Source organism: Fopius arisanus, unplaced genomic scaffold (assembly GCF_000806365.1).
Source record: "Fopius arisanus strain USDA-PBARC FA_bdor unplaced genomic scaffold, ASM80636v1 scaffold00159, whole genome shotgun sequence".
Classification (NCBI taxonomy): Eukaryota; Metazoa; Arthropoda; class Insecta; order Hymenoptera; family Braconidae; genus Fopius; species Fopius arisanus.
In genome coordinates, this window is record NW_011887898.1 from 94495 (window position 1) to 116553 (window position 22059).

A 22059-nucleotide genomic window follows, 5' to 3' on the forward strand; every position below is an offset into this window, starting at 1 on the left:
CCGCTGCGCGCTGTAATGATAAAAATCATAATTGAAAATGACAAAATTAAATGAACTCTCAATTCAAATTAACCCCTTTGGACGGGTGAACTAATAAGGAATAAGCGTGACAGACTTTCGAGATATCGATAGTATCGATGTATGTCCTTTTTATAATAGGATAATGAGGATATATCTCCGAACGCTGAAATACATGTGCCTTCCAAAAAATGCAGTAAATAAATGAAGAAATAAATCTATTAAAAAAAATTCTAAGTGCATACAACCCCTTAAATATAACCTGCATAATGAACGAATAAGGATGAACCAATATATCAGCAGCAGTCAGAGACTCGGAAATGAATTGACCCACTGTCCACCACCATTTGATCTTAATCTCTTTCGTGAAGAGATTGATCTCACGATTATGACTGATGATATGACAAAAAGTGCATAATAATTCGTGGTGGCTGATTTTTAAAGCTTGTGTTTCCATCGTAAATGGATCTCCACCAGTCGTTTCAGCGTCTTATATTAATAATGCCAGAGTGGCTCTTCTCGGATTTCAGGTGTCAGAGGCGTCTCCAGCTCAACGACTGTCGTTCTTTTTTTTCTACCTCTTTTAAAAATTTTTTTACATTCATCTTTTGTCTCTCTTTATTCTTGGTCACTCTACTTCAACCCTTCCATCGTCAGGCATATACCACCGGCTTCTTTGTACACAGTGCACAATAATACTGATATGTATAATGACTCATCAATATTAATAATTCTAAAACACTTTATATCAACAAATTCTTTATTTTCACATTTTGTAAGGAAAGAAAAAATATTTGAATTAGCATTTTCAAGCAAAAAATTTCTAGAGAGCATTCCACGTGGAGAAATTTCCCAAGAGAAACTGACGAAACAACATTTAGGAAAAAAGAAAAAGAATTTACAAAGGGAAAATTGATGCGAACAAAAATCCGGCAATTTTATAACGGGAAAATGAACTCCAAACACTCATCAACAAAAGAACGGGAGAAATGGAGAAGAAAGAAATACCACGCATAATATATCCCACAACATGAATCCTCAATTTTTTTAGGTTATGGTAATTTGGCGGGAATTAATGATGTAAATTGATGCTGCATTGTTGTGTACCGCGTTTATTTATAGGCTAAATAGGTAGGGCAGAAAACATTCTAGGCAAGCCGACATAGAAGCTGAGTCATAACCCACCGCTAGTTGTACATCATAGAAACATCATAGAATATGAGCATCAATAAGGAGTTGAATTACGAGAGCATCTTTGGCATTAGTCAGAATCAATGAAATTCATGAAATTAATAAGATGTTTGAGTTCGTCCTTTCACCTGTCTACGACTGTTGAGTGTATTTATGAAACATTATCTACCTTTAGTTTTCTCCGTTAAGTTCCAGAATGTATGATTCAGCAGAGTGGCAAGCTGACACAACCAGTGGCAGATGTGCAATATTGATAAGGTCCACGAGTAAGTGCTTGGGAGGCGTATTATCAAGGAGATGAAAGGTGAAAAAAGAAGTGAAAAAAATTATCCTTACAACAAACTAAAGAGAGTAATGAAAACAGTAAGGATTGAAACAAATACTGTTTCTATATCGTTACATGACGAAAAATCCGAAAAATGTTTTGAAACTTAAAACAAGATTTTATTTGTATAACGGACGAAAATTTTTTCAGTGATACACGTTTATCCTTCTGGAAGGGTATTTTCTACCAAGAATTTCTCTCAGTGTACTCTAACAGAGTTGAAGCGATGTAAAATAACAATAAAAAACAAAAATAAAATATGATTGTTGAGGCATACACATTTGCGGCATATACAGTCATGTGGGTGTTGCTGTGCGCATGTAAAAAGGAAAAAAGTGGAAAGGGCTATGAACTATTACACACACCTACTTTACCTTCTTCATTTTCTCTAGAAAAAACGTGTCGGAGATTGTCTGTTCCTTCCGTTGTTTTCCACGTGACACAGAAAATATAAATGCATGCATTTTGGTTGTTCATTGCCACCTGCAAATTTATCTTCGAAAACTAAATGAAACGAAAAGTGTTAATTCTATAAAATCAAATCAGCCAATACCAACTCCATTACTCACTTTGTTACCATACAGTACCCGTTATTTTCCTTCGCAAACAAAATAATAACTTTGTCTGTGTAATTGAATTTTTCTGCGGCCGTAAACGCCCACGGCAGTCTAGCGCTAAACTTTGTTACAGAAATGGCTCAACGCGAACAAAGAGAGAAAAGAGGAAAAGAGTTTTTCGATCAATCGAAGTATTGCAGTTAGTTACAGGGATGGGGTTGTATCCCATCAGATGTGTGTCCAAGGCAATTTGCCAAACACGACGAGAGCCACGATCATTTTATCTCACTCACTTGCATTTAACCATTCGTCCCAAATAGCCAACTATGAAATTGCCAATTGCAGGAATTAATCCATGAATATATTCCTCGACCAAATTGAATCAGTTTTCAAGTTACCATTTAGTTCTGTCAAGATGTCATGGAGACATTTTGTCAATGCTACAATCAGTCTCAACTTTTTAGGCATTACGAATTTTGAAAAATCTTGAACGAAATTCAAATAGATAAAGCTATGCAAATACTTCATGAGAAATTTCGTTACAGGACAGTATATGCGGCCTAATGAAAAATGTCGAAGTCCATGAGTATAAGTTGTGATCAATGAATGAACAGGAATAAGTGTGACAGATTTTAGGCTTACACTTTCGACAATTTGGATTCAATATAACTGTCTCTCCCTTTCATATAGAATAAGATCATTGATTTTTGATGAAATAAGAATAATTATTCACGAGATCATTTTGTGGAAAATCACCCAAAGAAAAATATAATAACAATTGTTCTTTCGGTATGGGCTTAGTCAAATCACTGCATTGATTTAAATTCTCCGTGTACACAATTGTCCATGTGTTCAGGTGGTCATGCAGTGAGGCATCACTTAATCAAATGAGATAATGAAGTGTTCCGTGTTGATTAGTGATAGAACCTAAATAACAATCCATGCTTAAATAACACGGACAGAAAAAACAAGGCATGCAAGAAAGCACAGGATCAATAAAATGACCACGCAAAGAAGGCATAAAAATTGAAAAAGCAAACTTAAATAGCATAAGTGGCAACAACACTGAGAAAAAAAGACATAATCATCGCAAATATTTTGAAAAATTGATTTGAAAGATGTCTACATTGCTTTATAATCTCAATCAATTCATCAATAGATAGTATGAATGTTAAAATATATTTAATTGCATTAATTTTTTTATCGTCCTTTTTTATTCTGTGTTTTCTTTTGTATTTGTTTTTTATTGTATTGCTGTTGTTGTGCCAAGACTGTGTCTTGTTGGTCTCAGTTCTTTGACATATTACTGATCACGGAGAAAATTTCATGATAGAAATGATTCAATTTTTTGCTCCAGTCTCCAGTTCCCAGTCATTCTAGCCTGATGGTGGTCGTTTCTTTGTTCCTTCGGCGTACTAACGAAAATCTTACGTTTTCTTTGTTCAGGATTTCTTAAAGCGTTGAGTCGTAAAAGTTTTAACCACAAAGCAATTTGTGTGGTTTGTACCTCGTAAAATTTAACGCGTGATTCAGCATCTTCGCACCATCACGAGTTGTCTCGTTTAATGAATTTTTATTGAATTTATTTTTAGTTGGGATTAGTTCATTGTGCTGGGGTTGCTCTACGTTTGTCATAAAAAATACGGGGGTTTATATATACGTGAGAAAAAATTCATCTTTACTCATCAGGGTAAAAAACTTATACAGGACGTTTCTCGGGAATGAAAACTAATGAAACGAATGGCATAAATTCTGAAAAAGGACTTCTTTTCAAATATATTGGATCAGTTGGCTCTCGAATAGCCAAAGATAGCCCTTTTCCTTCGCGTCATTTTTTTATCTTTACTGATGGGATTTTTTAAAATGTCTAAAAGGGCAGAATCACGCTGACTCTTATGAATACTTCTCCGGCAAAATGTACTTAGATCTGAGACATTTCCTATTTAATTACAGCATATACATTATACTTAAAATGCAGATGGTAATGTACTTCCTTTAAGTTCATGGTTTCGTAAAACTTTGATTGATGCACTTGGTGCTTCTAGTTTTCTGACTTCTTACACACAAGGAATTCGATGACGTCCACGTCTATTAGTCATGTTCTTAAAAAATAATGATTTCACTAATCAGCAGTAATCGTTCTTTAGATTGATAAGGTCACAAAGAAAAATACGTGAAAGTTATTTCACATATTCTTTTTCATTTATTATACGTGAAATAACGCTATTCAATTCTAATAAAAAATGGCGTAACAGCTTTCTGTGTTATAAGATTTACAAAAAAGATTATTTGAGAATAGTCCTTATTAATCCACATCGTATAAAAAAAAGTTTTGAATTTCTTTTTCATCTTGTAGAATTGTCTCTAATCTAGAACGCGCGTCTATTGATGAAACGTGACAGGATGTCATCAACCCTGCAATGCTCTCACCACCTTTCAGGACAGCATGTACTTGAAGATTGTTTGAATGTATACAAGACAAGTTGGTTATGTATGCATCATATGGGATGTACCAGTCTGGCACAGTATTTCGCGGTTAGCAGAGGTATGGCAGGTCCCTCTTGCATTACGTCCCTATAATTTGTACACGTCGGCCATTCGAGCGTGTAACTCTGTAATGACGTAATGACTCGACTCAAGTGCGTGCGCAATAGCCAATGGGGGTAAAATTCTCATCCTCAGGTCTAACCTCTTCTGTCTTTGTGAAAAATCAAGTCCAGAGGCGTTCCGCCGTGATTTTCAAGGACCTCACCGCGGGTAATAATGTTGGATTCCGATGAATAAATACATCACACTGATTTTACATTTCAATAAAATTGATATTTATTGTTTATTGTTATAAATATTGTCTACTGTAAAGCAGTCTGACTATTCCGGACGTCGATATTTACAAGAGTTCGATTCTAATTCCACGTTTTCGTAGAGATTCAAATGATAACTGATTAAAAATTAGCAGAGTTCATCCTTATAACTGTTTTGAGGGTGTAAGGAAAGTGGAAGGCGGAAGTCGGGGAAAGATCCAAGGGTTGAGGAAAGATTGGAGGTTTGAAAAAATGGGACGCTGGTGGAAGATCCAAGGGTGGAGGCCGAAAGTAATCAACCGTCTTAGAAATGCGTTTTAGTAAGGGAATTTAGGGTACAGTCCAAGGATGGTAGGTATTGATCATGGAGAATAGATCTATTCTCCATGGTACTGATAAACCTTGGTTCATGACTGCATGGAAGAGAGTCGGAAATTACCCAGGCAGATGTAAAAATAGTTTTTTTTGTTATATTCCTGCCATTTTTGGCTAATTGGCCCTATCCCACCCTATGTATACGGCTATGGATCCTACACTGCACCGTATTCACTCTCTTATAAAACAGAAATAACATGGGAAACCACATGAAAAACCATGTCGGTACAAGCGGTTGCTCTATTAACAACCTCCCGCTCATCGTTGCCTTTTACTACATCTACATCCTTTTGCTACATCTTTTACTCTGAGTGGATGAAGAGAAGAGGCATCTAGTTGGATGGGGGCGATGAAGACCCCGGGTATAATTTGACAAAATTTCACCATTCTCAGAATAGCTGCAGTCCTTTATTCCTTTAATTTTTTAGAAGAGTTGACGAAATGGGCGATATGCGCACATGGTACTCAAATTTGATATTTTTCAGACCACTCTACATCGTTTCCAAGCAAAATTAGAAAACTCAAAAATCGAAGGAAAAATTACAAAACGAAGAGTAAAAAGTATTGTAATGTTTTTCATTGTCGATCTATTTCGTTAAAAAAATCCGTAGCTTTCGACGAGAATTTTCTCTGCATTAGAAAAAATAGAATCAGGTTTTTTATTCTTGCGCACATTAGGGCAGATTAGGGTTCTCGTAAAAAGTGAGGGGGTATAGTAGGTTAAAGACAGTGTAGAACGGCGGAAAAAGTCAGCATGAACATTAAGGTCAGACGGTCATAAGAGCGGAATGGTAAAGATTGCCGCAATAATCGTCTGATCCAAACGTTCACGACGATGAACCTGCTGACAGAGACTAGAAATAAACAAGTGGGTTACTGCCTTTATTCTTTTCTTATTTATAGTCTTTTTGCTAATGAATTGGCCAAATGTTTCCGTATGCTCCATAATTTCCGGAATCTCAATTTTTCGTTTCGTCTCGGATACCATTCTTTCGATACCCAAAAATATAAGGCCCTCTACAATCTCGTTTTTTAAATTATTAGATTATCTATCCTCTCCAATCCGCTGATGATATGTTCAATGACAGGTAGTCTATTCGTTTTCCTCATTAATCACTCGAAAGATCGATGATGTAATTCGATAGAGTAACAAAAGAATACGAAAACTATATTTAAGTGTGCGCATACTTCCATCAAGACGAGACACTATTGACTTGATTCATTCCGATTGATCAACGTTTGTTTTTTCTCAGTATAATAAACGATCAAGTTCATAAATTTAAAATAATTCTCCATCTACATTACCAATGAAAGTCCGAAAGAGTGATCTTTCTCCACTGTGTGTCAAATATGTACCTTTTTGTGTCTTTTTTGAATGGTTGGAAACTGATAATATATACAAAGTTGTTTGGTCAAGCCTTCGAGACAATGCGTAGGTTGAGAATCAACCCACCCACTCATTAATGTTAGTTCTTTCCTTTTATTGAGATGTTGCCTGTACAGTATCTGTTAAGTTCCCTGATGATGTTCTTCGATGTGTTTTCATGATGAGTAACAAAAAGTGAATTCCACTGTTCACGTTATTGTGATGTTGATGGTGAATTATGGTAGGATAAGACAGATTTTCTTGAGTCACACACTGAAAACTAACGTTGCACGACAACTTCCTGGAACACACAAGCCAACTTCGTACACTTTGAATATATAACTGTCAACTTGGTCAGTATATAGCTCAGTATATGGGTTCTTACTGGGTGATACATATGAAACATTTTCGAAACATGTATGCCACTTAGAGATATTGATGTGGCAATTTCAACGGAGTTTTGTCAGAACTAATGTTAATGGATAGATTAAAATTATCAAGAAAGATGAATGACCAGTCGTTGTTGGACTGACGGATTATTTCCGAAATTCATGGGATGAGGTCTAATTCGCAAATAGTCTTTGTAATGGTATCAATTAATGGTTAAACTCGTGATGACTCATCTGGGACTGATACAAATTCATGATACTGCACCCAGCGCGGTAATTATAATTTCTACCGTTGGTGTACCAAGTTTATATTTATGCAGCCAACTGAAATAGACTCTGCCCAGCATCAGTACGATTGCCATGGAACTCAGGAATGCCAGATAGTTATACCACATTTCGGATGCATCACCTCATCGTAGAAGGCAACGAGCCAGGTGGTAGAATTGCGCGGACGCGCATTACACCTTTCCTCAGCAAATGGAGCTTAACCTCAAAAATAATTATTTCAAGCAAGTTTGTTCATTTCTTTGGGACTCAAATTGATTGAATCAGTCCAATAGACTATGGCTCAAAAACATCAATCTTGAAACGTCATCTGCGTTATTTCCCGCGCTCATATCGAACTATAGGATAAAATGTACATGCGATGAAATTACTATTATGTATTACTGTTATATTACTATTATGTATTACTATGATATATATAATACTAAATTATGTTACATGCGATGAAATTACTCTTCTTAGATGGCGAAGTGATCAAATCTCATATTTTAATAATGTTTTGAAGCGATAACAGATCCCTGTATAAAATTTAAGATTGATTCACGACGCCGTTTTGTGATTATCAATTATTCAAACTTTCAATTAACACAGTCTCTTATGGAGAAAATAAAAAATTATGTAATTGTAGTCCCGAACATAAAATTTGGTTGGAAATCGGAAAATTTACTATTAAAACAGATATAGAACGAAAAAATTTGATTACGATTACCTAAAATTTCTTTTCATTAATTCGTTTAAACTATATCATTTATTCATGAAATCAAAAACAATATAATAATTGTCGATGGTTATTACTTCAACTAATGAACGCATTGAAATATTGATCGAAAATTAATTGCGATAAATCCAACGACTTATAGAGAGGGTCATAAGCTTTTATTTTGATTATACCAGCAGAACATCCTTGAACACTTGTTATGATATTGAAACTATTGACAGAAAATGATCTCGTATTATATTGGAATAATGACATCTTAAACCTCATTATGATTTCAATAAGAATGGAGTGATGAACGCTCATGATAAACATAAGATATTCATTTATGAATTCGCAGATTCAGTTAAGAATATGTAATTATTATATCATGGTCGCTAGATTAAGATATGATGAGACGTGTTCTTGAAGGTATAGTGATGTTTAAATAACGATGATGGTTAACGACGTATTCGACATAGTTGAACAACGTTATCCACCAACCAGTCCGGTAATAATTATTCATGATGCGTATGCATAAATAATCAGACACATCTCCGGAGAGCCGTGAGTTTAACGAGAATGGTATACGATACGATTGGATGCAACATTGGCATTTGGCTTTCTAGGAAGTGACATCATCCCAACACACTCAATCGTTATTCTCTCTCTCATTCCTTCTGCCCATCGTATCACTGTCATTCCACCTTCTGATCTTCACTCACTCTTTGGATTATATCGTATTCGCTTAGCCATTTGTGCACAAACGGGACTTCCTCTCTTCTCACCAAACATACGGAATGTGAATTTCAATTTTATTACATCCATCTCACTCATTTCCTTCTTCATTTTTTTACTCGATTCAACTTTTTCGTTTCATTTCGTCTTGGATTACCCAGTGACATTTGAGACAGCGGTTCGCTCTTGCGATGTGATTTTTTTTTTACGTGTATGTGATACCAATACCGTGCGATCACAATTCCGCACGCGGTTGGAGAAAGCGGAAGACTAAAAAATACTGTTGTCTTAATAAAAATAGAAAAGAGAAGAAAAATATTTCAAATTGAAAGAGAGGAAAAGTAGAGTGAGAAAGAAGGGGAAAAAAGGTAGTTTTTAAAAGTATGTGAGTGGCACATCCGGCAGGAAGTTGTTATCGCTCACAGATCGTCAGAGTGATTCTGTTTCAGTTCTGCCTTTAAAATTTTTTCAGCGTGCTATTCTCATTGCTTTATCTTCCGCAATATGGTGCCATACTCTGCTTTGACATTACCAACATTTAAGTTACTTTTATTTGGTGGCTATTTATGAAAACATGACAGAATCATTTTCACCATAAGTCCCGTCTCCCATTCATTATTTTCAATCTTAATAATTGAATTTGATCTATCTAGATTTGTTTTCCGTATCAAAATAACATGATTTTTAAGCGGCCATTCTTTGCACACATTGAAAAGAATACCTTGGCTTTGAGAATTTATGAATTCATGCAGTTTTTTCAGATAACGCCATCAGTATGTTCACGTCTCAATCAACTACTATAGTGAGATGCATGCAAAAACAACGCAAATATGCTTGTATAAATAATTGTGTAGATGGTATGTCCAGAATGATGATGATGATAAATGTGAAAATGAGATTAAGGGAGGCTCGAGGATTTTCGAATTGCAAGTTTGTGTGCGTTAGTAAGTGCCATAACGCCACTGGAGTGAGTGAGTGGAGCCTTACCTCCACTTCTCTGTTTACACGAATATGCGTTTTACTTGTCTGAAGACTCCTTCTTACAAGTTTCCGGCCACGAATTCGCATAGCAGTAGGCACTGTCTCAAAATGTGCATTTCAACTTGGCAGGAGTACCAATGAAATATCTAGCAGCACTGACTTTGATCTCCCGTAGCGTCTTCTAACCTGAAAACATGACCACCTCACCCAACCCTTCCACCGTTTCTTTTCATTCCTCAATGTGCCACACAGCTGGACTCGGAGAAAATACCCAATGTGTGTTGCCCCCCTAACTTTCATACATCACGCTCAGTATGTTTCAACTTCTCTTTGCATTTTCATTTCCGCGGGAACTCTGCAAGATATTCATATTCACGACGACCCAGTTCAGATATTTATACACTGATAGAACGATTCATTCGTTATTAAGAAATAAATTTCCTTGGAACTACTCACGGATTTGTTCGTTTGTGCCTTCATTAGACACAAATAAACGTTAAATATCGTAAGAATTTTGAGAAAAAAAATGCTGATAGTTTCAGCCAGGATTTGAACCCGAGTCTTCCAGTACCCGCCGAGCACTCTTCCCGCTACGCTACCGAGGTACCCAAATTTCCTTAGGCATAAATAAAATTCAAATAAAATATGAATTTCGAGAGAAAAAATCCTCTGAGAAATTTTGAAATAGTCAATACATATCATGCTCATATAACTAACAGCTATATTCAATGAAATTGCAAAAAAAAGTGGCAGAATGATAGAAATGCTGACTCGATCGTTTCACTTAGTGACTAATGGAAAGTTATATTAAATGCTATGAAAAATTTCTCTGGTGTCAGATAATATCTTAGATGCGATAAGTGATATGAAGTGGATAACATATTTACTTCCCATAATCAAGTGACTCGGTATGAATATGTTAACATGATCATAATTGCCTATCGAGTGCAACCAGAGGAACTTGATTTTATGATAAACACGATCGCGTCCAGCCAAACGAGTACCAAATCTATCAAAAATCTTTCCTTTTATTTACATTAACTTTATTTCTTGCAAACGAGTTAGCGGAACTTGTTCTATTTAATCTCTGATTTCAAGAAGACAATTTATTAGTTCAAAGAAGCAGGCGCACGAATTAAATAATAATGAGTGATCAATCATGATTAATTAATTAGGGTAAATTCTTTGAATTTATTCATTAGTGCTTCCTCTTCAAGAGCAGGCGGCGACCAGTCTGGGCACAGATCAAAGGTGATTACAAAGGGACAGAGATTTGGTGGTCTGTTTCATTCAAGAACCTGAGTCATCTGTAGATGAGTTTAATAAATTATTGATAACGAAGCTGCCAAGACATCCCATGCACACTCACAAATGCTGTTATAGTCTTATTTTAGCGCGGAACTCTTAGATCATATCTAACGTTTCAAATTAGTTAATTGGTAATAAGTGCTGATAGGGTAAAATAGGGTAAAAAATATAAACTTTAATTTTTGCCTCGTATTATTTCAAACAGCAATTCAACAGTTTTTATGCCGAATATTAGATGAATCAGTGTGACAAAAGCTGATGTCAACTGAAGCATTGACATATATTTTCTGATCAACTGAATGTATAAAAAAATCCGCCCAATGAATGTCTCCCCACCTCTATATAAAAAATTCTTGCTAAACCATATGGTACTTCTACTCGTCTGGTGACGATCGAACGATACCATCAGGTGCCACCAAATGCATATGCATGGGAAATTATTCAGCAAACTGTGTGGTGTGTTACCATCTCTCTTCCTCAATTGCGGCGTACGTTCACTAGCTTACCAACTTGGCAATGTAAAGTGTAATTGATCGTATATGTACATAGACTTGGTGCCAATGGCCCCGAAGCACCAGTTTGGGTTGGCTGATCTCGTGAACTCACGCCTGGGATTTATGACCTCCACTTCTCCTGTCCACTGACTCATCCGCGAGGAATTCCGGGTGGGAAAACATTAAGAGTTCAAATATTAAGACACTGTCCACTATACAATATATACTTGCATTGAAAAAATAGTACTTTCGCCAGGACCAAATGTTACTTCCAACAAGTTACTTGGAGAGAGTGTGAAAAATACTGGCCACAAGTAATTTTATTTTCTTATAGAAACTATTATTCTTTGTCGTAAAGCATGATTACTTTCTGCGTGTACCGCAATTACTTTTTGCAAATGTCGCTGCCATTTCTGCCAAGTATTTTTCGGTATTTTCGATATGAAAAATTACTTCGGCACGGAGTGACAATATTTACGGTACTTTTGGTAAGTAAAATCGGTACTTGTTCCAAATTAATTTACAATACAAAATATCTCCAGGAAGATAGCCTACGTGTTGCAATCGAATCCACGATGAAATAGTATATTGTGCGTCAAGGACGGAAAGTCAGTGTTTTCCGGCCCAAGGTGCACATACTATTTTTAAACATGACTACAAAGGAAACTTCGTGTTTCGCTGTCTGAAAAGCGGAAGGAAAGTGAATACTTTCCGCCCTAAAGTGGGAAATTGATCTCAAGGGCACAATGTGTTGACTTTCCGGCCTTGTCAGCATCTTTCTAAGGTGCGAACTTTCTAAAGTGCGAACTCACTCATTACTTTGGGCCATTCCTCGAATATTGGTGCACAAGATACTATTATTCACTCACGCCGATGAATTTTATTGAGTGCGCATTGCAAATTAACTCGATACGCGACAACTAATTTCTAATAATACAAATATTAATGATATGATCCATCCCTGAAATCGAATCTAACCATTCGGCTTTATTACACTGGCATTCAGCACGTTTGGTACTTGAGACAAGTACAAAATTTTTATTGCTTCCAAAAATCCTTTGATATTGGCGACAAGTATTTTACTCACGATCATTCAATGTGGCGGCAATTTTTTTTTAGTCTGACTAAAACACGCTCTCACCTACTATTCTCTTAATGACTTGATTTCATTCAAATATAATTCTGACTTGTCACACTATATCACACTAAATTATGCCAGGCTATCTACAGATCCGTGTCGTATTAAGTTATTAAAGTAAAAAATCAGAAGATATGCTGCAACCGTCACATTTTCCATCACTGGGTTAATCGACCGTGCACCACTACGTTTGCTTATGTTTCGAAATAAGCCACGGCGTCAGAAGAATTGCATTACAAACCATATATTCTACTACGTTGCAGAAGATTAATTGATTATGTCTTCCCGATGAAGTTACATAATGTAGTAATAACTCTTATTGAATTTCAGATATTTAAAGAATCTAATTTGATAAGTTGAATATGATGCAGTATAATACAAGCTCCAAAATTATGCGACAATAGTTTCGGAAAATATGCAACGATGAAGGACAGTCAAAGGAGTGTCCAGGCAGGCCAAGGCTCGAATGCCTAATTGTCCTCTGACTCTGTCCATTCACCCTGTGGAATCCTTGTTTTGAGCTCGACATCACTGGGGGGTGTTAAACCCTCGTCTCTTCCAGTCATGCCTCGGTTCTCCCTTGTCTCCAACTCAACGTAAAATTTACCCCCTTTAGGAGATTATTAAATAAAGTTAGAGATTCAGTCCAGAATTTAATGTGCAACATCAGACTTTGTTATTATACAATTAACCCAAGTATCGTTTGGTGGATTATACCACGGGAAGGTCTCGGGTGTTTCTTATCGCACATAAATTTTCCGTCCAGTGATGGATTTGGATCCTCTAAATACTGGAAAAGTTTTACTATAATATTTATGTAATACGGTTTATGTCATACAGTTATATTTATGTAATATAGAAACATCCTATGTATAGGGCATTCTCCGAAAAACAAACAGGATTAAAATTTTGAAATTCGGGCTTTGCTGATTATTGAGTAATAGTACTGCGCGAAGTATTCATGAATATTTTCAAACCTTCCATTCTCAGTGTTCTCGAAATATGAATTGATAAAATTTTTTTTTGTAAAAATTCATAACTGCTGAAAAAACGACGAAATGACGTTTTTTTTAAAATTTTCATTTTTAACTATATTTTTATTTTAAAAATACTGCAAGAATATTGATTATTTATAAAGTGAGGATTTCCAATTGTCCACACAAATTACATAATTACCGGTCGGTTGGATACTTTCTTTTTTTCAATTCCTGAGAAAATTTTGATTTTTTCAATTAGTTTTGCGGTTTTTTCATCATGAGGAAACAATTCTTTATATTTTTTTCTAGTTTTCATATTTTCATCACATTTTCTTTTATTCTAGAACCAAGGCTTTCCGTCCTGGGGGCAACTTTCCACCCTAGGCCGGAAAGTATTCAAAGTGCACCTCGAGTGGAAAAATATGTAATTAATGATTCGGCTGAATTCCTTGAGTTTCATATTTTAAATTTCACGATAGAAAGAGCAAAGGGTTATATTTACCCCCAAAAAAAAATCAGCGAAACCAAAATATCAAAATTTTATTCGTGTTGTTTTTTTTTGGAGAATGTCCCATATCTGTATTGTTTACGTAAAAATTTGACCAATATATTAGTGAGTTATGTGGCAGAGTAAAAGGTCATTATACGAATGGGGGGTTATGTCGTGGTAGAAGTAACCGCATATGAAAATGGAGAGAGAGTTCTATTGAAAATCATGTTTAGTACCATCAGCATATATGCACGTATTGTGTAGGGTGGAATGAAATTGTCTCTATCAATACTGATATACATAAAGCATTAGTCACGAATTACACGGTCTTGGGAAGATCCCGCAGGGTTGTACCTGTATTCCTAATTACATCAGAAAAAATAGTGTCACATCCAACGGTACTTGTTCTGTTCGCTCGATGCAAATAACAAACGCATATATTCCCTTTTGGTATAACTATTGTTGCTACTAAATTGAACAAACAATTGACTCTGGAGCGGACACTCATTTTCATTATTCTTCTCATTAGTAGATCCATCTGATTATTTTTCTATCATTACATATGGAATTTTGATTAATCATATGCGCAAAGTTTATGAAATCATTGTGTTTCAACTTAATCGTAATTTAGGTGCACCCTGAATTCTAAAATACATTTCTTCCATTGTTAATAAAATTTGTGTCAAATGATTTTATATTAATTTCTGGATTAGGCTTTGTACAGATCCCCATTCTTGTTCATGATTGTGTAAATGTATCCCAATGCTATTTACTGCACTGTGTTTGGCAAAAATCCGCATGGAAAAATCATTCGTAAAACATTACTCGTCCTTCAAAATTAATCAAGTGTTTTCCTCAAAGTTCCCTGTCTATAGAAACGAGTATGCCAAATTTAAAAAAAACTATAAAATTTAATGCAATCATTTCTAGAAAACGAAATAATTGAAAAACATCCGATAATTTTGCACTGGTAGTATAATGACTGAAAATTATTGGAATTCAGAAAAAATTGTGAAAAATCGGGGCAGACAGCATCTAAAATTTTCAGGTATCAGGTTCCTAGACCATATTCAGTTACTCCGAGTCCAAAATTGGAAACTCAAATTTGAACGAATACAGAGCTTTCATTCAGAAGAATAGAGGTGAGAATACCAAATGGCTCTTGAATTCAACAAGAAGGTAGGGAGAATGAAGGATAGGAGAAGGTATGATACGGGTCAAGTTATGAGACTATACCAAGCCCATTGAACTCCAGTTGTATATCTCATACAGTATTTACGACACAGAACAGTACAATGGTGACAAAGTCCACAAGAATCACTCGTTTATGCGTTATGTTCACGGATAATCCGTGAATTCATAGCAGTTTTGAGGATGCTGGGGTAGAGGGTTGGTTAATGTAGTTCTTATGAATTTGAGACTAAGTCTCAGACATCTACAGCGACATTGATATATGGAGGTAAAAATAAATAAAATGAAGAATGGAGTGAATTCTTGGAATGATTCGCCGCTGATTTATCAAATATTTCTTACTGAGGTGTCTGGTTGTGTTTCGGATTGTTTAAAATGGATTCGCTGCATCTATAGCTCTGTATGAAGCATTCGTCATCGATCCGGCCGAGACTACACTGATACGACGGTTCATCCATATCAAATGCAATTTGTTAACTATCCACTGATAGTATACTGCAATATGGCCAAAACAATATTAGTATTAGTACTAGTTAACGAATGGTACAGTCGAGACGTTATATAATAACGCCTTTCTATAATAATATAATTTAATTAATATAATATAGTTTAATATATATAATTTGTTTATAATTCAGGAATCAGTTGTTGGAGTGAATGATTGGCTGAGCTGAGTCCTCCAATGTAGCAACGGAGATGAAAAGTGCGATTCATTTCGCCGAACATATTTTTAATTAAGTCAGTGTAGTAACAATCATTAGTATCATTGAATCATTGGTTTTACTTGAGAGAGAGATCGTTTATTTTTTGAATCAAGAATAAAATGGGATATTAATTAATTTATATTAATAATTAATTAATATTAATGGGATTCTAATACACGGCGGACCCGACTAATGGAGCTCAGAAAACTCATGATAAATACTAATGTCAATATCAATAATTGTAATGTTGAGATAAGGTTGATTTGTTAACTATTAACGAATAATTATTTGTCTCACCCTTTTGCATCAACTGATGTTCGTATTTCAGCACAGCTGCGGGTTTTATGAGAACATTCGCTTTGTTTGATCACTGAGATTAATTGGGTTTGGCTAATGAGGAAAAATAAGGTATTCAAGAGGAATATCGCGAAAATGGCTTTATGCATCTGAAGTGGAATGAATATTGACTATTAAAAAATTGGGAAAGGCCCAAGCAAATTTATTTCTTAATAATAAATTAATCGTCTATTCGTGTAATCGAGAGATTATTTATATTCAATCTATGCTGATCTTTATCATTAAAAATTGAATATTTTCCTCGAAAAAATAATGCTAACATCGCTGAACTAGGTTGGTTTAGTATGAGTTCCATCATCGAATAAAAGAGTTTCCATCAATAACTAGGTGATACAATACAAGCGTAATGGAAAAATTGTGTACATCGAATTTGTTATTGAATTTCCACGGTGTAAAATGCAGATTCAATTATTTTTTGTACAACAATAGGTGCAATTTGGTGAAACAATGGGTGACTAACAAAGTGTTTTCTTTTGTGTTTGCAGGGCTTCCAGTGTCCGTGGTTCTGATTCACCCCTCAGTTCCGAGCTTGCCCTAGACAAACCTCGTCCAATACCATCACCCCGGTGAGTCATAAAATCATAAAACACCCTTTCTCAATTTACCGGGAGAGCTTCAATTTCCTGGTGTGTTACCCTTCATTTTTTTTTTCTTACCGACAGACAAATTCATCCCCTATATGGCGAGAAAGCTGGGCTTTTGGGGTATTACGACACAGTCGGTAATACGGAGAATTTTCCACCCGCTCCGAATATTGTTGTTGAGGGTGGAAGAATCGAGTTTGTAAGGCCATCGCATGATGGCACCACAACGACACGAAGAAATACAGTATCACGTGGATCACAGACATTCATTGAACAACCAGAAAAGTCTGATCCAGCCAAGGTGAGTGTTGACACTAATTATAATTCCATTATTTAACCCTTCCTTTCGTTCATCAAATGACCCGTCACGGGATTCAAACAAAACTCTTGGGGTTTACAACCCCTACATCACCTCATTCTGTATTCATGGAAGAGATAATTAATTTTACCAACAGTTAGCGAATTTATTTTTCAAATCACGCGCCAAGTCTTCACCTGAAAAAAGTGCCGCCAATTTTTCCACTTGAAATTAGAGATGAATGAGCCTAATTTTTGATTGACACCCTATCCACTTGAGACATTAAACATCAGCTCGTTTGATGGATATTAAATGATCGTGAGGGCTCGAAGTGGGGGAGAATTGAAGTTCAATCGGACCAAAAACCACACGGCCGCATCACAGACTCTAAATTCCATCACTCCCCTTTGACAATTCTAACCCGTTCCAATGCATCATCCACTTCCATTCAGGGAATTCAATCTACTCGTTTTACTCCCTTGTCGTTGGATTAATTTTAACGATTTAATGAAACTGTGGTATTTCGTTCACGTTTTCAAGTACGCTCTCCTTCTTCTTGTTGTCTCCGAACAGAAGCTTTAAATTCGCTCAAATTTCAATTATTCATTTTTCCAGTGAAGATAAACAAATATGGTGTAAAAAGATACAAGCTGTATATTTTTTTTCCTTTTCCTTTTTTCCTTTTTTCATCAAATACGTTCAATGGAATTTGCATGAATTTAATCGTCAGTGAGCTCTATTGGTCAATATCAAATGAAATCACATTTGTTATAAATTTTGCGAGATATCCCTATCTTCAGGTATTCAAGTATTCCAACAATTAACGATTCTAACTGCCATTGCAGGGTAGTACCACAAGACATTGACCACGTATTATGGCAATCGCCGAATTACCGTATAATCGAATAGATAACTTATTACAATGTCTAAAAAGAACATCTTGTACTGCCCCTTTCACAACAAAAAAATTGGCGAATGCAGCCGACACTTATATTACGGAAATTACGATAAGAGAATTGGAAATTCTTGAAAGGCTTTTGGATATGGTTGTCTGGACGCGATTGAGAGTTTTCGTCTGGACATGTGAAATGTTGAATCTGAGTGATTGCTCTGGTGGAGGATCGGATGGTGAATTGAAGTAAAGGGGAAAAATGTTGAAGCTAACGAGTCGACAGACGGTAGCCGTGAGTGCAGGGCAGCCGAGTTACTACCGATCTAATTCATGCCAATTTTCCCGGACTAAAAACTTTTGCATCGCTTAATTCAATTAGTTACGCTCCTCGATCCCGGCAATTAGCATATTTACATTTGCTCTCGTGGTGCCGCTACACAGGCTATGAGCCTCTTTCTACATGTTTTAATCTTTCTCACTCGTACGTGGTCTTGAGGACTTGATAAAACCAACGGGGTAATTTCTATTGGCCATCGTGCCTACGTGTGATTCTGTGTAGCTCGTTGAGATAAGGACGAACTGATAATCGCACTAGTGAATATATTTTCATATAATTATTTTCTTTTTTTTCTTCACTTTTCTTTTTCCATGCCCTCGGTGGGAGATTCACCTTGCGTTAATTATTAATTTAGGAGATTGTTTAATCGGGATTATTATGCATTGATGGATCTCGTTTAATTAGAATTTTTGTGCGCATTTAATCTGTTGTGGCTAAGAGGCGAAGGGGAGGGGAGGACTTTAGAGGGATGCCACAAGATTAATGTCCGGAAATTGTGGAGGTTGCAGAGTTTGTGCATTTAGTGCTTAAATGGAAATAATAAATCTTTCAGTTTATTCATTTTGATAATGTAAAATTTTATTTATTTTTTCCTTCAAATCGAAATGAGCTAATACTCCATGAAATTCAACACTCGCTGAAAAGAAGGTACATAATGAATTTTCGATGGATGTATCTTTAAATTTGAAAATTGTAACGCATTCCGAGAATTTTTAATGGAGTTTTAGTTATCTAATATCTAATATTTATCTGAAATTTGCGGGCGGAGCAATGATGGTGTCAAGTTTTTGCCAAGAAAAATTGTAAGACTGTCCAGTTTAGCAGGACAAAGTTACGGGCAAAACCTGACAATTTCATAGGTTTATAACACTACTACTCCGGAATATAGCCATAATCTTGGAAATCCCATGATATTATTTTTACTACTGAAAGTGGTAATGGTAAGTTTTTCGAGTAATTGTTTGAGAGTTATGGACTGGAGTCCAACCTGGGTATTACAGTTTTTCTCTACATCTCCAGAAATGGTACATTCTTGTGTTTTTGATAGCTTGATAATCATATAATGATTAGCGACGTGTACTTTTATTGAGGAATTTTTTTTTTCATAAAAATCGAAAACAAGTCGTTGAAATAATTCCCACGAAAATGGCGACTATAAACTTCAAGAGTTAAAACATTCTACAAGATGAAACATTTTGTTACTGGCAAAGATTACTACCAACGCAAATTGTACGTTTTATCTCCGATAACCCATGATTTACAATGTTCAAGTTTTTCACCACCGTTCCCTGTAATGATCCTCGACACATTTACAAAATCTAATAAATCAACCTGTCTAAAATAGACAAAGTACAATCGATAGAACACCTGAACCCATACATAATACCATCGTCGTCCAAGTTTTTAGCATTGCTCTAGACACCGTAAATGATCCCTTACGTATACAAGGAAATACATACGACTTTCATCGTATAAAAAGGAATTAGAGAGCCGGAGAGAATAAGACAAAGAGAGAAAACCGTCTGGAATTTATCGCGCGTGTGCACCTATAGAACATTCACATTGTTACTTTACCACCAAATGGCAACCGTTGAAACAAAGAAACAAGGAAAAAGAGAAGTACACAAGAAAGCAAAAAATAGAGACAAGGAAAAATGGAGTTGAAGAAAAAGTGCTCCCGTGGGCAACTCGAATTTCACGGGCGACGAGATAGCAATACGAAATTGGAGGGAGTTAAAAAAATGAAGTGAGCGGAGGTTCATCTGGATGCTACAATTTTTTCACCCTGATAAAAGGACCGATTGATGATAATAGAACCTCTTTTATGCTTCCATTGTCGGAGGTACGTTGAAATGCTCGACCGTATGTCACTCAGTTTCACTTCTGTCCAGTTTTTTTTTTCCAACTTTTTTTTTTTTTTCATTGTCCTCGTCACTTTTATTGTGAATACACTTTTAGTTGGGTTTTATCGCTGAGGGACGCGGGGTAGGAGTGAATGGATCAACATGATGCTCCCTTCTGAATTTCTGCAAGGGGTGAAAATAAAGCTCTTTTTATGTTTATTTCCTTTTTTTGGCATTTTCGAGTCTGGGAATTCGAGATTGGAGGGGTTGATGCTAGGTTTTGATGTTTGGGGGAGAATTTTTGGGTGGAAAAATCGGGGATTATACCACTGAGTATGGGGATTTTCCACCGTTATTTATATTTCATATCAATTCAATGGATTATATTCTTAAGTTCCATATTAAGATTCTCTGAGCGAAATTCACGTGTCAGAATTCCCTACCTCACAATACCCTCAGGTCCATATTCCCCACGAGAAAAATCACCCGCAGCAGGACTACCTTGAAAACTTTAATGTTCAAGCATATAAATCATAATTATTTTCATAAAAATTCATTAAATGTTGAATGCAAATTTTCGTCAACCCACTATATAATTGGAAGAAAAAACGAGATAAATACTCTGTACGGGGAATTTTATCGGCAGGAATTGAATTAGGAGAATCGTGGCCTAAGAAATATATTGACATGAAGAAAAGACATGGGACGGAGAATTTTCACCGAAAAATTTGGCGTGTCATCAGATTCTTATCAATTTGATGATTGTGACAATTCAATTTTTCAGCAATCTTTCATTCTTGTCGGACTAGAGAGCGAACGCGCGCCTGGCAATTTGTTTTCTGTCACAGACTATTAATCTGTAAGATTATACTGTTAAAAAATTGCTGCTGAAATATCATAGAAACACCTTAGAATATTTATGTCATAGGATTAATGACATAAAATAGCCCAATGACATAAAATAGTGTACGAACCACGATCGTTATGGTTTTTTAAAAAAGTTTTTTCTCAGTTCAGGTTTTTAAATTATTCCTAGCAGTTCAATTCAAATGTAAATAGTGCGAAAAATTTATTTCCTACAGAATTTAAATGATTATAAACTTCATCTCCAACTCAAAAAATTGATTTGGCACCCAGAAAAATCCTTGGCCATTGTCCAAGGCTGCGGATCACGCCGTAAAGCGGATAATGGTTGCCGTTAGCAGGTCGGAGGGCCAATGAATTTTCAGACTAAAATCCCAAACAGTTAGATGTCCAACCAGTCCCTTCCACCTTTCCGAAGATCTTTACTTGATGGGATTTACGAGGATGCGGGTTATAAGAGCTCCCCTAACGTGAAACAAGTCTTAGTGAGGTCATCGATCTTTCAGTGGGTCGAATACCGATGAAAAAAAAGAATAAAAAAAGGCGGAAATTTCGTATCTATATTCTTATACTTTGTGAAAAATCAGTTTGCAGAATCGCGTGACTGCATACAGTCAACTCTCTCCTCCGTCTCACCCCCAGTGCTTGACTTTACGGCCGCCACCACGGTTATAGGGCCACCTTAATACCCCCCACCATACCCCCTACTGAGTAAATAAATTTCTCCATTTTTCAAAGATATATTCATCGAAATAGGTTTGAGAATAATACCATATGAATATAAGAAATTCTGCTTACATCATTTCTAATCATGACATCTGCACACGAAAAAAATAAACTTTGTTCTGAATTATTCCAATG

General features: G+C 35.8%; 1 protein-coding gene across 2 annotated transcripts in view; it reads left to right on the forward strand.

Moving 5' to 3' along the window:
• LOC105272307 (uncharacterized) overlaps positions 1-22059 on the forward strand; it is a 78461-nt gene that overhangs the window by 19812 nt on the left and 36590 nt on the right. For both annotated transcript variants that reach the window (XM_011314379.1, XM_011314380.1), the window contains 2 exons: positions 16865-16945; positions 17042-17264. In XM_011314379.1, coding sequence (XP_011312681.1) covers positions 16865-16945; positions 17042-17264 — 304 coding nt within the window. The remainder of the gene's footprint in view (positions 1-16864; positions 16946-17041; positions 17265-22059) is intronic.